This window comes from Montipora foliosa, chromosome 14, assembly GCF_036669935.1.
Source record: "Montipora foliosa isolate CH-2021 chromosome 14, ASM3666993v2, whole genome shotgun sequence".
In the NCBI taxonomy this organism is placed as follows: Eukaryota; Metazoa; Cnidaria; class Anthozoa; order Scleractinia; family Acroporidae; genus Montipora; species Montipora foliosa.
In genome coordinates, this window is record NC_090882.1 from 9,007,587 (window position 1) to 9,021,553 (window position 13,967).

At 40.9% G+C, this 13,967-nt stretch overlaps 1 protein-coding gene across 2 annotated transcripts in view; it reads right to left on the reverse strand.

Annotated features, from left to right (window-relative positions):
- LOC137985056 (uncharacterized) overlaps nucleotides 1–13,967 on the reverse strand; it is a 70,879-nt gene that overhangs the window by 34,756 nt on the left and 22,156 nt on the right. For both annotated transcript variants that reach the window (XM_068832497.1, XM_068832498.1), the window contains 4 exons: nucleotides 6,502–7,055; nucleotides 4,384–4,446; nucleotides 930–4,157; nucleotides 1–41 (listed from right to left, as the gene is read on the reverse strand). The exon at nucleotides 1–41 is cut by the window's left edge and continues 95 nt beyond it. In XM_068832497.1, the coding sequence (XP_068688598.1) occupies nucleotides 1–41; nucleotides 930–4,157; nucleotides 4,384–4,446; nucleotides 6,502–7,055 (3,886 nt within the window). The remainder of the gene's footprint in view (nucleotides 42–929; nucleotides 4,158–4,383; nucleotides 4,447–6,501; nucleotides 7,056–13,967) is intronic.

Here is a 13,967-nt window from a genome sequence, read left to right on the forward strand (position 1 = left end):
GGCCCTTGTGGTCCTGCGACGGTGCCGTCTTTGCTTTGTATCTATAACGAAAGGCATAAAAACACTTCCACAGTGTTCAACTTTGAAAACGGTTGAATAAATCACGTCAATATAAGATGGCATTTCCCATCACAAGTAGATTGTGTTAGGAGACCATGACTAGGAGCATACAACTTCATTGTATTTCATTTGTGAAACAGCGTTTTTACAGACCCATGGAGTTATTTTCAGATTGATTTGCCCCCGAAACCAGACCTTTCCAGCTAATCACAAATCTTGCACGAGAAATTTTTATTCATGCCATTGAGAATGATCGCTAGTGCAAGCCGAATGTTACTTAAAAATAGGTCTAAAAATAGCTTGATTTGTGAAAATGCCGTTAAATAGACCTAGTATTCGAGTTGTGCGCTGCTGATTGTGGGTTCCTGATCGTGTAAATGCGTTTCCTATCATCAGAGAACATATGTTTCGACGACCAACTTCGTAGAGTACTTTCTAAGAGTACTCATACCCTGTGGGACGTAAACGAACCCACATACTATTCAGCAGTTAAGGGCATGGCATGGAGTTCCCAGTGTTGGGGTCTGTCCTCTATGGTATAACATGTTTGGAAGGGTAACCTACGGGAGGACGACCCATGAAAGGATGAAAGGGCCTCCCTGTCCTGTTGTTGGTTCTCCATGGATAGAAATTGTTCCATAATGTATAAATAATAATTATAATTACCTTTTTTAAGAGGCACATATTTGAAGCATTGTGACCTGTCGCTACCTTAAATTAAGGCTGTTAACAAGCAATGTCCTCATTGTTCTTAATGTAGCTTCATTTTCTGGCATTTTCACAAGGCGGAGTGCTCCAAGTCACTTCAGATAAATTGTTTGATACAAATTGTAAATACTCGAGACTGACCTAAACTCGCTATGACCTACCGCGTTTGACGTTGTGGGCAAAGCTTCTACTCTCACAGTTGAAGTATGGGCGACGGACAACGTACTGGAAGTGGTGGTGGATGACTCCTTTGCATGACTGCCAGAGACACCTTCAATTCTGGCAATAATGGCCTCAGTGTCATCCGTGGGGTCATCAATACCTTCCACAGGAAGAGTAAAAGTGTGTGTAGACAGGGTGGGTGAAAGTAGCCGTTTGGTGCTAATGGTGTCGTTAAGAGAACCTGACGTGACAACTGCTGCAGTAGACGATGGGCTAACTCCACTAGAAGACGAAACTGATCCAGGAGTTGACAAACGTTTTTCTAGATCTGTGAAAGGAATGTTCGTGGACAGCCTGCTTTTAGCGGTTCTTAAGGAAGTTACTTCAGCGAGACGTTCTGTTGCTGTTTTTGTACTTTTTGCTGACGTGTCTTTATTTGTCGGACGTTCTGTTGTAACTACCGCAGTGACAGACAGATTGGTTCCTATTTCATGTTGTGTGGAAACTGGCTCGCTTCCCAGAGAAGAGATCTCAGTTGCAGGTTCTGTTGTAAATATTTCGTTGGGTGAGGAACCACCTCCAGCGGTAAAAAGTTGTGTTGTGCTTTGTTCTTCTGATAAGAAATTTGAAGTTGTTGGTGCAGTCGTGACCGGGTCACTTGTCACTGACTCGTTTTTGGCTGAACTTTCTGTTACAACCGCTGTGCTTGTTGACAGATTTCCTACAGGTTCAAGCTCCATTGTATTCGCTGCCCTTGTGGATAAATCATCTTCAGGTTGCGTAGTATCCGCTTTAGTTCTTGTTAAAGTATCCTCTGTTGGAAGTTTTGAATCTGATGAAGTGCTATGGTGTGTCTCAGGATGCGTTGCCTCTGCGTCCGTTGTTGGGACAGCCTCTTTAATTGTTGTAGGGTTAGTTGCCATAGTTTGACTTGCTGTCAAGCTGTCTTCAGTAGGCCGTTCTGTGGTAACTACTTCACTTGTCAATGATGAATCCCCTGTTCGAATTTCTGTTGGGCTTATTGTATCTGTGGACGACGTTTCTTCGGTTGTAAATTCGTTTGCCAAATACTCAGTGGCCAGATATGTCGAAGTAGATGCATCAATTGAGAAGATACTTTCTGTTGGGCGTTCCGTTGAAACCACTTCACTTGTTGCTGGCATATATTTCGTTGGAGCGGTTGTGTCAGTCATGAGATCTTCAGCTGTTGAGAGGCTATCTTCTTTTCGAGGTTCTGTTGTGACAACTTCACTAGTTGGGGTATAACCTTTGCCAAACGAATCTGTCGTGACAGCCTTAGCTCCTGACGAGCTATCTTCATGTGAAAATTCCGTGGTAATTGCTTCAACGGTTGAAAGAGAATATTCTATTGGAAATTTTGTTGGATTTGTTCCTCGCATGGTCAACATATTTGTGGTTACAATTTCTGTTGTCGTGTAATCGATGGCCTGTTGTGTTGCAGTCGTAGATTTAATTGAAGAGGCACCATCAACTGAGCCCTCTGTTGTTACCTCTTCATCTATTACAGACGCAAATTCCGTTGGACGATCCGTTGTAGTAACGGGATCTTCAACTGTTGTGACGCTATCGTTGGTCGGCGTTTCCGTTGTAACGGCTGCACTTTGCTGGGTGGGACCTTCGGCAAATGAATCAGTTCTCCCTCCAGTTGGAAGTTCTATGGTGTCTGCTTCAACTGTTGATGACGAATCTTCTGTAGGAATTTCCGTTAAATCTCTACCACCTATAGATGCTCCTCTAGTTGTAAGTTTTGTTGTCTTGTATTTATCGGTTGTTCGTTCTGTTGTGGCCTGTCGTTTTGTTGATAAGTCATACTCCGCTGGAGGATCTGTGACCGCCTTACTTATCAAGGACGTATCCTCGCCTGACAAGTCCGTTGTCAAAGCCTCGGTTCTTGATGAGCTCTTAGTGGTTGAAAATTCTGTAGCGACGGCTTTACTTGTCGATGCAGAATCTTCCGTTGGAAGTTCTATTAGATTTTTTGCAACTGTGGACAACGTTTCTTCGGTTGGTGTTTCTGTTGTGACTTCCCCTGTAGTGTATTCAGTTACCCTGATTGTCGACATCGCTGCGTTTGATTGGGAGGTATGATGAATTAGGCGTTCTCTTGTGACCTCTTCATTTTTTAGTGGCTTATACGTCGTTGGAGGAAACGTGGCAGCCATAAGGCCTTCAAGTGTGGTAGGGTTGTCTCCTGTTGGGGTTTCCATCGTGACGACTTCACTCATTAAGGCAGAATCGTCCGTTGAAAAGTCTGTTATGGGGGCCTCACTTGTTGACGAACCGTCTTCAGTTGAAACTCCTGTATTAACTACTTCAAGAGTGCGTGAAGACTCAGACTCCTCAGTTGTATGTCCTGTCCGAGTTGCTGCCGCTGTAGACAATATGTTTTCCGCCGTGAATGTACTCGCCGTTTGGGATTCACGTTGCGTTGTAGTCGTTCGCGTTGGCGTTAAAGAAAAGGCATCATCCGTTGGAAATTCTGCTGTGTTTCCTTCTTTCGCTAATGACGTATATTCTATCAGAAGCTCTGTTAAAACGTCTGCCACTGTTGTGGCGCTTCCTTCTGCAATAGCCTCTGATTCCGTTACGTAAATGTCTTTACTTGTTGACAAAGTATGTTGAGTTGAATTGCCTATAATGTCAACGTCTGTCGTTGATAAAGTTTCTTCAGTTGGAAGGTCTGTGGAAACTGCCTCAGGACGCGGCGAACTTCCTTCGTTTAAGGTTTCCGTTGCAACTACTTCACTTTTTTTGGACGAAGCGTCCAAAGTTAGAGTTTCACTTACAAATGTTGTCGCAGACACTTCGACCGAAACGTCTGTGATAACCTCTTGTCTTGTTGATGTAGCGTCCGTTTGTGAGTCTGTTGTAATTGCGCTAATTTTCATGGTAGTTTCTTTAGATGGAGATTCCGTCGTGCCTGCAACACTTGGTGACGGTGTACCTTCGGTTGAGATCTCTATCGAACTTGGTTCAGTCGTGATAGGAATAACATAATCCTTTTTATGTGTTGTTAGTGACTCCGTCGTGTGTTCTTTGGTAGGAGACCTTGTACTCGATCTTAAAACAGCTTCAGTTGGTGGTCGTGTCGTCTCAAGTGATGATGTTCCTGTGCGTGGTGATGTTTTGGTAGAAGATGGCAATGTTGTAGTCTTTTCGTGAGTGGTGGGCTTGGCTGGTATGCTTGGTGTCGCTGGAGGTGTTACCTAAAATGAAAAAGTGGTATTAGGATATTAAACCTTAGTTTCAATTATAATGGCAGTCAGTCGGTCGAGAATAAACGGAAGAGGAAACTTTTGTTGCTCTATCTATCGTCTTACAAAGACGCTAATCGCTGACACCATTAATGTCAGAGTTGCCCCTGCATTGCCGGAGACACTATTTCTCTTGCACTAAGCACCAAACCGGATGTAGGACCTCAAAGTTACCTGCCTTACACTCCTGCTTCTGGGCCTGGTTGGGGTCCCTGTGAATGGCTAGCTCTGCTATATCACCCTAAGAATAGAGATAGGAAATGATGAAACCAAAGACTATTAACCAGGTGACATCACTTTATACTATCGGTCCTTTCATCGCATCTTTTGGATACCATGATCGGGTGCCTGGAAAACAACTAAGTGTTATCGTGGTCGTTTAATAACCGTGTGAATTTCCACGAAAAAAAGGCAGAGGGAGGGATAGATGGCCGCCTCGGTCTGCACGCAGAACGTCGTTTTTTTAGGGCTTCGTTTCGAGTTGACGAATCCCTAAGAACGAGAGGAAACTGGAGAGACGGCAAGGAAATAATTTCTTGAATCACTGCAACCGAGTTTCATCAGTTATAGCGTTTCAATTCTCACCTATAAATGACTAAAATTACCTATTAATCCGGAAATCACCACATTTTTTTGATAGTTTCATCATAACAATTAATCACCAAAATGACGGTTTCTGTCTGGAAGGACCTGGAAGTCCTGTAGTGTATTTTAAGAAGTCACCAGGGGGTCAAAAATTATACGAGAGATTTCGAAGTGTGAATTAAGCCGGGGAATTAAGACGGGATGCTTTGAGATCAAATGCAGCTCTGACCGCGAAATGAGAACTAAGCTTGGGGTTCAGTGGCGAACTAGCAAGCAGAGGAGGCCTACTTGGGTAAAAGGCGATGAATAACCCTTCGATGTACTCTATGGCCCCACCTTGGACGAAGAACCTTAGAGAGCACTGGGGCGAGCTAAAAAATGGTTTCAGGGGGGAGGTGTGAAAAATAGAGTGGTGAGCAGGAAAAATATGACGGTTTTTTCCTCCCGCCCCTTACTTAACCTCTCCACCTCTATTTCCAATTCTCTTCTTGCTGCGCTTCAGATATGGCGCCCTTTCAACGAAAGTTCGCCGAAAACCTCTTTCAACGTGCGTTAATCAAAAAACGCCTGCTCTACAGGCCCGGGCGAACTTTCATACAAACAGACACGCTCTAAAGGCAAATAACGGTATAAAGAGTCCGTTGGTCCGTACTTTGCTTTAAAAGGCGCGCCTCTCGTTTGGAAGAAGCTGGGATAATTTTACTCAACAACAGATACATAAGTCTGTTCTGAGAAGTTGCTCAATATTTGCAACGAAAGCCTGGTTTTCATTAGCGACTCAAGCGCAAGCGCAAGCACACGCGCCAGCACAAGTATCTTATGACAAGTGAAAACGAACGTTGACAAAAGCAAAAGTACATCCGCATTGTTTGGAGTGTGGAACGAGTGCTTTAATTGATCAACACAGCCAGACCATAGTTAACCCATGGAGATGGTTATAGAACTCTGCAAGTTCTTTTGTTTCATGTTTTTGTTCCATTTTTGTACCTTGACCCTACACAAAGCACACATTTTTTTCGAGAAGACAACCAATCAAATCTTTCGATTAAATTATGCGCAACTAATTTGCAAACCCGTGCAAAGCGAAAACAAAAGATTGTGCACTGACACGGTCAATTCAATATGATTGGGACAATATTGTTCTCGCTTTGGAATATTCTGACCAGACGTAGTAAATTTCATTGTGCTTATGCCATGTTTGGTTTCCACACGGCACAGGGCGAACGCAACCACAAGCACAACACAGGAAAAGGAAAAAAATTGATTCTTGTAATTGTGCTTGTGTTTATGCTTGCGTCGAGGTTGTTTTTACGGTGAGATAAGAGCTGTTTTGTTTGCGCATGCGTTTGTGCTTGCGTCGCTAGTGAAAACCAGGCTTAGAGGGCAAATTAATCAGCTAAAATTAAACATCTTTCTTTGATTTTTTTTTTTTTTTGGGGGGGGGGGGGAGGAGGAAGGGGGGCAAACGCAAATTTTAGCCGGACGTTTGCAGTTTGCCGTAAAAACAGGCTAAGCAGGGGCGGATCTAGGGGGAGGGTGCAAGGGGTGCGCACCCCCTCCCCCTGAGATGACCTGCGACTTTCTAATACAACTGGTAATCTACAAAAAAAAGTCACCAAGTCAGGTGCGCCATTCCTTAGTGGTGCAAGCCCTCCAAAGAAAAATCCTAGATCCGTCCCTGCTAAGTCTCTCTTCCACAATCGAAGGTTACCTCAAATGCGCTAGATCTCGATCGAGGACCCCATCCTGATCGGCCAATGTAAAGAACACTGCTTGGGGGTAAGGTTAGCTCCTCAAGGGGCGATTCTTGAAACTTTGTTGCAACTTCGTTACAGTTCAAATACATTGTAACACCAGCCTTATTTATGTTAAATCCCAGCCACGTCCATTTGTTGCTAATGTCAGGTACTTCAAAGTCAAAAACAGTTTTCGATTTTTCATCACTTGCATGTATCAAATTGACTACCGTAGCGTCATCAGCACTTCGAATCTCCAATGAAAGAATGACATCATCTTTTCGAAAATGCGGTAAAATAGAAAACACAACACCTCGTTGAACTCGTTTCGCTTTGATTGCCACTGTTATTGAAAACTCCACAAAGAACTGCTTGGGGAAAATGTAGCTAGCAAATCGACCAACGTTTGCATAAGAGCGAAAACGAAAAGCTGGTCTTTCGTAAGGTCCTTTTGAAAAAGAGACTCCGAGCGGTGGATCTCCTATCGTACTGAGCAAATCAATGTCTTTGAGATTGTCGTCCGGAACCCCTGCAAAAGAACAAAGGGAGGTCCGGTTATATTGGGCTTCATCACTTGGGATGCTTCGTCTTTGTGTCGGAAAATTGACGTCACAAGCAGGGAGACACTTGATGACGCATACATGATGAGGATAAGTTGAAGAAACTTCATGTCGTGGTGATTTGTTTGTCTTCTTCTGGAATTGACGGTTACGCTATTTTCGGATATACATGCTTAATTGTAGCTGATTTAGGTTCATAGTTATAGGATGTCGTGTATGGTGAATACCCTCTACGGATGTGTAAGATTCGAGAGGCCACACGCCTTTAAGACTCTCATTGAGTGAAAGCAGAGTAAGTTTTTTTTTTTTTTTTTTAAACAGGATACTTCGTGAACATCAAATATTTCCAGGGCCCAGTTGTTCAGAAGCCCATTAATTAATACTAATCCGCGATTAATGAGCCCTTTACAGCTGGCGATCACATCGTACAAAAACCGCCACACTGGAGAGCAAATTGCGCACTGGGAAATCTAAAACAAATTTAAATTGTCTTTGTTTTAGATGCCCCAGCGCGCAATTTGCTCTCCAGTATGGCGGTATTTGTACCACGTGATCACCGGGTTCAAAAGGACTATTAAAAACCAAACCAGGTTTGAATTTTGCCCGTCAAAGAAGCCTTGTTATTGCATGTCGATTTTGATATGCGTCATTTAATGTATCCTTGCCCTTCTACTCAACTTAAACCTGAGTGCTGTCCAGAAACGAAAGCAATAAATGTCGCACAAAGTCCCCTAAATTCTGCACTGCAAATGCTCGCACTGCGACACGGTTTATATCGGCGAAACAAGTAGAACTATCGGATCCAGAATAAAAGAACATATCAGAATGGTGAAACAGACGGTTTATTCACATTTGTGTATACAAAATCAAAAGGAACATCCACGACATCCGCACGCGTAAAATCATTGAAGCGCTAGAAATCCGCAAGCATGAGAACGTTATGAATGGTTGCAATGGACGAGCTCTAAATCTAGATTAACACCATCAAATTAATGAGCCATTGTACCAAGTTTTTTACATAAACCAATCTTGTACTTATAATCTTCATTCACTGACGAAGCTCTAAACGGCGAAACGTTTGAAGTATTTAACCGATTAGAAACATATATGCCTCAAGAAGTTATTTCCTTATTACATTATCCATCGAGGCATGGCTACACCTTTCTTCTTCTCATATATATATATATACATACACACTACTGAGGACAACACTCATTCACAACTAACAGGTACGTTTTCAAAAAGCTAAAAACAACAAGACGTTTTGTCAACAAAACCTCTTTGACAAAACCTCGCCAAAGCTTCGCGTGTGCATCTTAATGACAAAGCGCACGCGATTAACCACAATTAACGAAGGATAATCTTCTTATAGTCCTTGAGTTGTCTATCTAGCTTGCTTGGCATTGTGTCAATGCATTTATCCGGTAAATCTCTAAATAACAAGACGCCCCGCGGGATTATTTTTTTCTAGAACGCATCTAAAGCCGCTCTTACACGTTGAAACTTTTAGCTGAAACTTTTGTACAACGGCGCTGCGAAACAAGTTTCAGCAGTCCTTGCACCATGTAACACAAAAGGTCGGAATTTGTTCAGGGTACACTGTGTAACAACTCGGTTGTAGTCGGGCTAAAAAAGTACACCACGCAACTTTAAGAACATGTTAAGAACGTTTTCAGACCCAAATCGCAAAAAAAGTAGTAAAAACGTTCAGCATCAGCCCAAAAATTAGACGTTCTAATTATATTATATAGTTGCATCAAAATCCAATATTGCCAAAGAATGTAAATCTTTTATTAATTTTTGCCAACTGTCCAAATTTAAAATAAATTGGATACTTTTTGCTGGAACGTTTACTTCAGCTTTGAACAAACCGTCCAATTTGAGAAAAATCTGGATACTTTCTATCAACCAATCAAATGTCAAGATAAATTTAAAAAACCGAGTATTGGCCAATCAGTTTGCAGCTATTATCACTGCTATCAAACTGCTGTTTTCTCCTATTTGAAGGTTCACACATGATGCTGCTGTATTTGCCATGCTCATCTGTTTTTGGATGCTATATAATTAATCAATATAACAGGACTACATGCTTGTCCAATTTGGAAATAATTGGATTCAAAAATTCCTCGGACTGCCAAACTGGCCTCAGCCTATGGCCTCGTCCAGTTTGGCAGTCTTCAGAATTTCTCTCATCCAATTATTTCCAAATTGGTCAGCATGTAGTCCTATTACCTATACTTCTAAAAAAAGTGTAATGTCAAGTATATTACACTGTTTTGAAAAGTTGCCATTTTTTGAGCCATATAGCGATGTTTCGCGTGTGGTCAACCATTGTTATCAATATGCCAAGTAGAACCAAATTGGCTGTTGAAACAATAACTCCTTTTGTTCCGTGGTTGGCAAATTTGAATATATCAAAAGAAATATGACGTCAATGTTTGTAAACAAGAAATGTCTTTATAATCCAATTAAAAAGTGGTCCTTAGTTTGTTCCTGCGTGCCTTAAGCGACCTGTGGGATTGCAATGCGAGACTAACACCTCTTCAAGTTAAATTACTTTTCCCTTATTGTTCAAGACAACTGTCTCTTTGGAGGTCAAAAATTTATCTAAATAAGTGCACCCAAAGGTGATTATCGACTCAAAAATTATAAATATCACGAAAGTTCAAAAATGGAGAAATAGAGAAATCAGAAGGTCGCCCGTTGACACGCTATTCCAATAATACATCTTTGCTCGGTAGCATAGCGCATGAAAATTCCTAATATTTGTGACTGGAAAATTATTCTGGTCATCTTGCGCTGATCGTTTTGTTCAACAGGGACTAAGGTCTTTGAGATAGAAGACGCGGCGATGTCAACGATAACGTCGTCTCAAAATACAACTTTGCAATATCGTAAGTTTTTCGCGATTAGTTCATCTTGTTCGCGTCGCAAAGTGAGGCCGTAGAGAATATGTTCGCGTTGTCTTCAAAACCTCAAGTTTTGCGATTTCACGTCGTTGTTGTACAAAGTAAGGCGAAAATATGTGCGAAAATTCGTGCCGCACGTGCAGCACGAATATTTTTTCGTCTTTTAACCGATGATGTTTTTGTTTTGTAGTGTTCTCGATGACGACCTCGACGAAAAAGTCACCTCAAATTGTTAACTTTGCACCATCAGATGTCTTTCGCGATTATTCTATCTTGTTCACGTCGCACAATATGTCTGAACAACATATCGGTACGAGCGGTTTCAGAGTAAAATGGGAGATTGAACGGTTCAGATTCATATGTTTATGTATTCGTTAAAACCTTAAATTCGATGATTTCACGACATTGTCATGCAGAGTACCAGTAGCCTGCGAACGCACACGTATTTCCGGCGGTCGTTTCTCTCCCCCGCAAAATAGCGTCTGCGAAACCGAGCTGCAAAACGTAAGTCGCCGGAAATACGTCTGCGTTCGCGGGCTAGAGTACCACAGAAATAAGCGCTGAAATACGTGTCGCACGTGCAACACGATCTCAGTTTTCCTCTCTTAGCCAATGATATTAGGGAACTTAAGCAACGACGACGGCGACGGATACGAGAACGTCATCTCAAAATACAAATTCACTCGTTATTGTAGTCACTTCATGACTATCTCAACATTTTTCATGTGACAAGGGTGTGGTAGCTTCTCAAAAATGACACTTGTCGGAACGGCGCTTAATTTAGGGGAGAAAAGCTTAAATCTGCCTTTTTACGTTGTTAGGGAGTTTACGAAACGACGACGCCGACGGCAACGACGACGCTGCAAAACAAGAGGTTTAGTAAGCAAAAACAATGGCTCCGCACGCATTGCACGTGCGTTTTACATTTTAGTACATTTTTTTGCCGTCATCTCCTAAATGACGACGTGAAATGACCAAATTAAAGGTTCTGTGGAGGACGTTAACACAAGACGATGAATTTTCAGTTCTCTCTCTACGCTTCCAACTCACTCATACCAGTTTAATTCCTCGAGAGTTACTACACATTTTTAACGCGAAACGACATGAAATAGTTTCGTAGTGATATGAATAACGCGAACTCGTATTTTAAAATGAAGTCCTCGTTGCCGTCGCCGTCCTCGTTTCGTAAGCTCCCTGTTGTTTTGCAGACGACGGCAAAGAAATGGACAAAAGTGAAAAGCGCACGTGCAAGGCATGCAAAGCTATTGTTTTTGCCCACTGAATATGCAAATTTGTGACGTTTTCGTTGCCGTTCCCTATTATTGTTTTGCGCGTTTTCGGCGCAGTCGCCGTCATAGATCTTTAAATACCTAATAATTCGTAGGGGCAGTATGCGTGAAGGATTCGCATGAACTGAAAAAAACCACATTCAGTCGGTTGAAAATCAATTGGCATATTTGCCAAAATGGTCAAATTGTTGGCGATATTTTATTATTTTGCCAATTTTGTTATTGTGTGCATTTCCGGACATAAATGCCGGAGAAAGACATTTCTCGAAGCACTCGGGTAACCGCAAGTCAAGGCGTGGCGTCGAGTACGGTGTTTTCTGTCGCGTTCGGAACACGACAGAAAACACCCCCACACTTCGTGCAACCTCCGACGAGCTAGTTTTTGGTCCGAAATGAACTGTCCTTGTCATGAGACAACCTTCGCTTTCGGTCTCGAACACAACGGTTAAATTCATGTTTTCACGAAAATCTTTGGGTTCAATGAGGTGATCATTGCGATCGCGTTTCTCTCCAGAGGAACTGAGTTTCAGTTAGAATTAAGGATTTCCTCAGTTCTAACGGAAAAGGACCTTATTTTCCAGTTCAGTGCATTTCATTTCGATTAACATAACATCATGGCGTGATAAATTATAATTGCTACGATATTTTATTTTTTTATTTTTTTTATTTTTATTTTATTTATTTATTTTTTGCCACAGAAAGAAGAAATTAAAATATAAATATGAACAATCAAAAAAGAGAAGATGGAAAGAAAAATTATTGAATTACATTGGTGGCGAGGAGGCCTAAAAGAAACTACTAAGCTTATGTAAATTAGGCCTCCCTAAGTAAAAGCATCTATCTATTGTTGACATGCAAGTTGGCAACGGAGAATACAATTGTTACAAACATTTAGTTATTTAACGTGTTGAAATATAAAGTAATGAACGGAAATTAAAAACAGTTTGAACTTACAAGTTGGTAATGAAGCATACAATTACAAACACTTAGTCATTTAATTAAGGTGTTGAAATATGTAAACAGTTGTGAAAGTAAAATTACAGGGTGAAAACAATTTGACACAGGAAGAACAAAATACTTAATTTTCAGAATAGTTGTTAAAAAAGAATGACTTAAGTGCTTTCTTGAAGAAAGCTGTTGAGGAAGAATTCATTACATCAATGTCAAGAGAATTGTAAAATTTAGGTCCCTGATAGAAAACAGAAAATTGTTTAATGTTAGTCCGACAGAAAGGCAGACGAAATGCATGAGAGTTTCTCGAATAATATGTGGGAATTTGTGTGAATTTGACTGTTTAGAGTGAATCTGCTAGCTAACTTGGGAGGAAGAGTTCGAATTTGATAGGAGAACATGAATTGACCAAGTTGTAACAGGTTAAGATCATGGAATTTTAGGATTCCAAGTTTCTTAAATATAGGGTCAGAATGAGCATTAAAATGAGATTTATCTATGATTCTCACCACTCTTTTCTGCAATTTTACCAGACGATCAAGGTTAGTCTTATAGGTGGACGCCCAAACTATATTACTGTAAAAGAAGTAAGGATAAACAAGTGAAAAGTACAATACACGTAAAGAGTATGAAGATAAATAAAAACTTGATTTCTGTATCATTCCAATTGATTTCGACACTTTGTTAGCCACATGCATGAGAGATCGCAGACTTCCAGGTTACGTTTTCATCAATGATCACACCCAAGAAAACTGTTTCTTTAACTTGATCAATTTGTTGTTTATTTATCAAAATTTGAAAATTATAACTTCTACGTTTTTGGTTTGGCTTGAACACTATGAACTTGGTCTTTTTAAGATTCAGTGAAAGCTTATTAACCCTAAAGCATACTGACAACTTATTTAACTCGATATTCAGCTGATTAACCAAATAATCAGGATCTTTACCAGACAGAAAAACGTTGGTATCGTCCGCGAATAAAATCAGTTGTAGTGCCGTAGATGCATTGACTATATCATTAATGTAAAGAAGAAAAAATAAAGGCCCTAGAATAGAGCCCTGAGGAACCCCACAGGATATATTAAAGCGAGAAGAAACATGATCGTTGAAATCTACAAATTGTAATCTGTTAGAAAAATAGCTTTTTACCCATTTTAAGGCCAGTCCACGTATACCATAGTGTTCAAGTTTGTCAAATAAAATATTATAATTAACTGTATCGAATGCTTTTGAGAGATCAAGGAAAATACCAACAGCTATATCACCACGAACTAAAGCAGAGGAAATCTTATCATACAAATCAATCAAAGCAAGTGTAGGGGAGTGATTTTTCCTAAAGCCATATTGCTCATCACAAAGGACATTTAAGATAATTCCTTAGTATTGCATTGCGCATTCCTACTGCGCACGATTTTCGCCTCATTAGCGCGCGTACATGAGCACGTGCGCGTACAAAACGTAAGAGATTTCCCTCAAACTAAGCCCGATAGCGAAAACACTGCTCCTTTTCTCTCAAACGAGCACGGTGACCCCCGATTTTTTTTTCAAGTATTTGCTAAGAACAGTCTAATAAAGAACATATTTGAAGAAGAAAAAAAGTTTGATAGTAGAACATGAATTTTTTTGGAAAACAGTTCCGTACTGGCTGTATTTTACCCAAGGCGAGAACTTCAAGCTAACCACGGAACTGTCCCAAAAAGTGCACTATTCCCACAACCAGGAAATCAAAAAC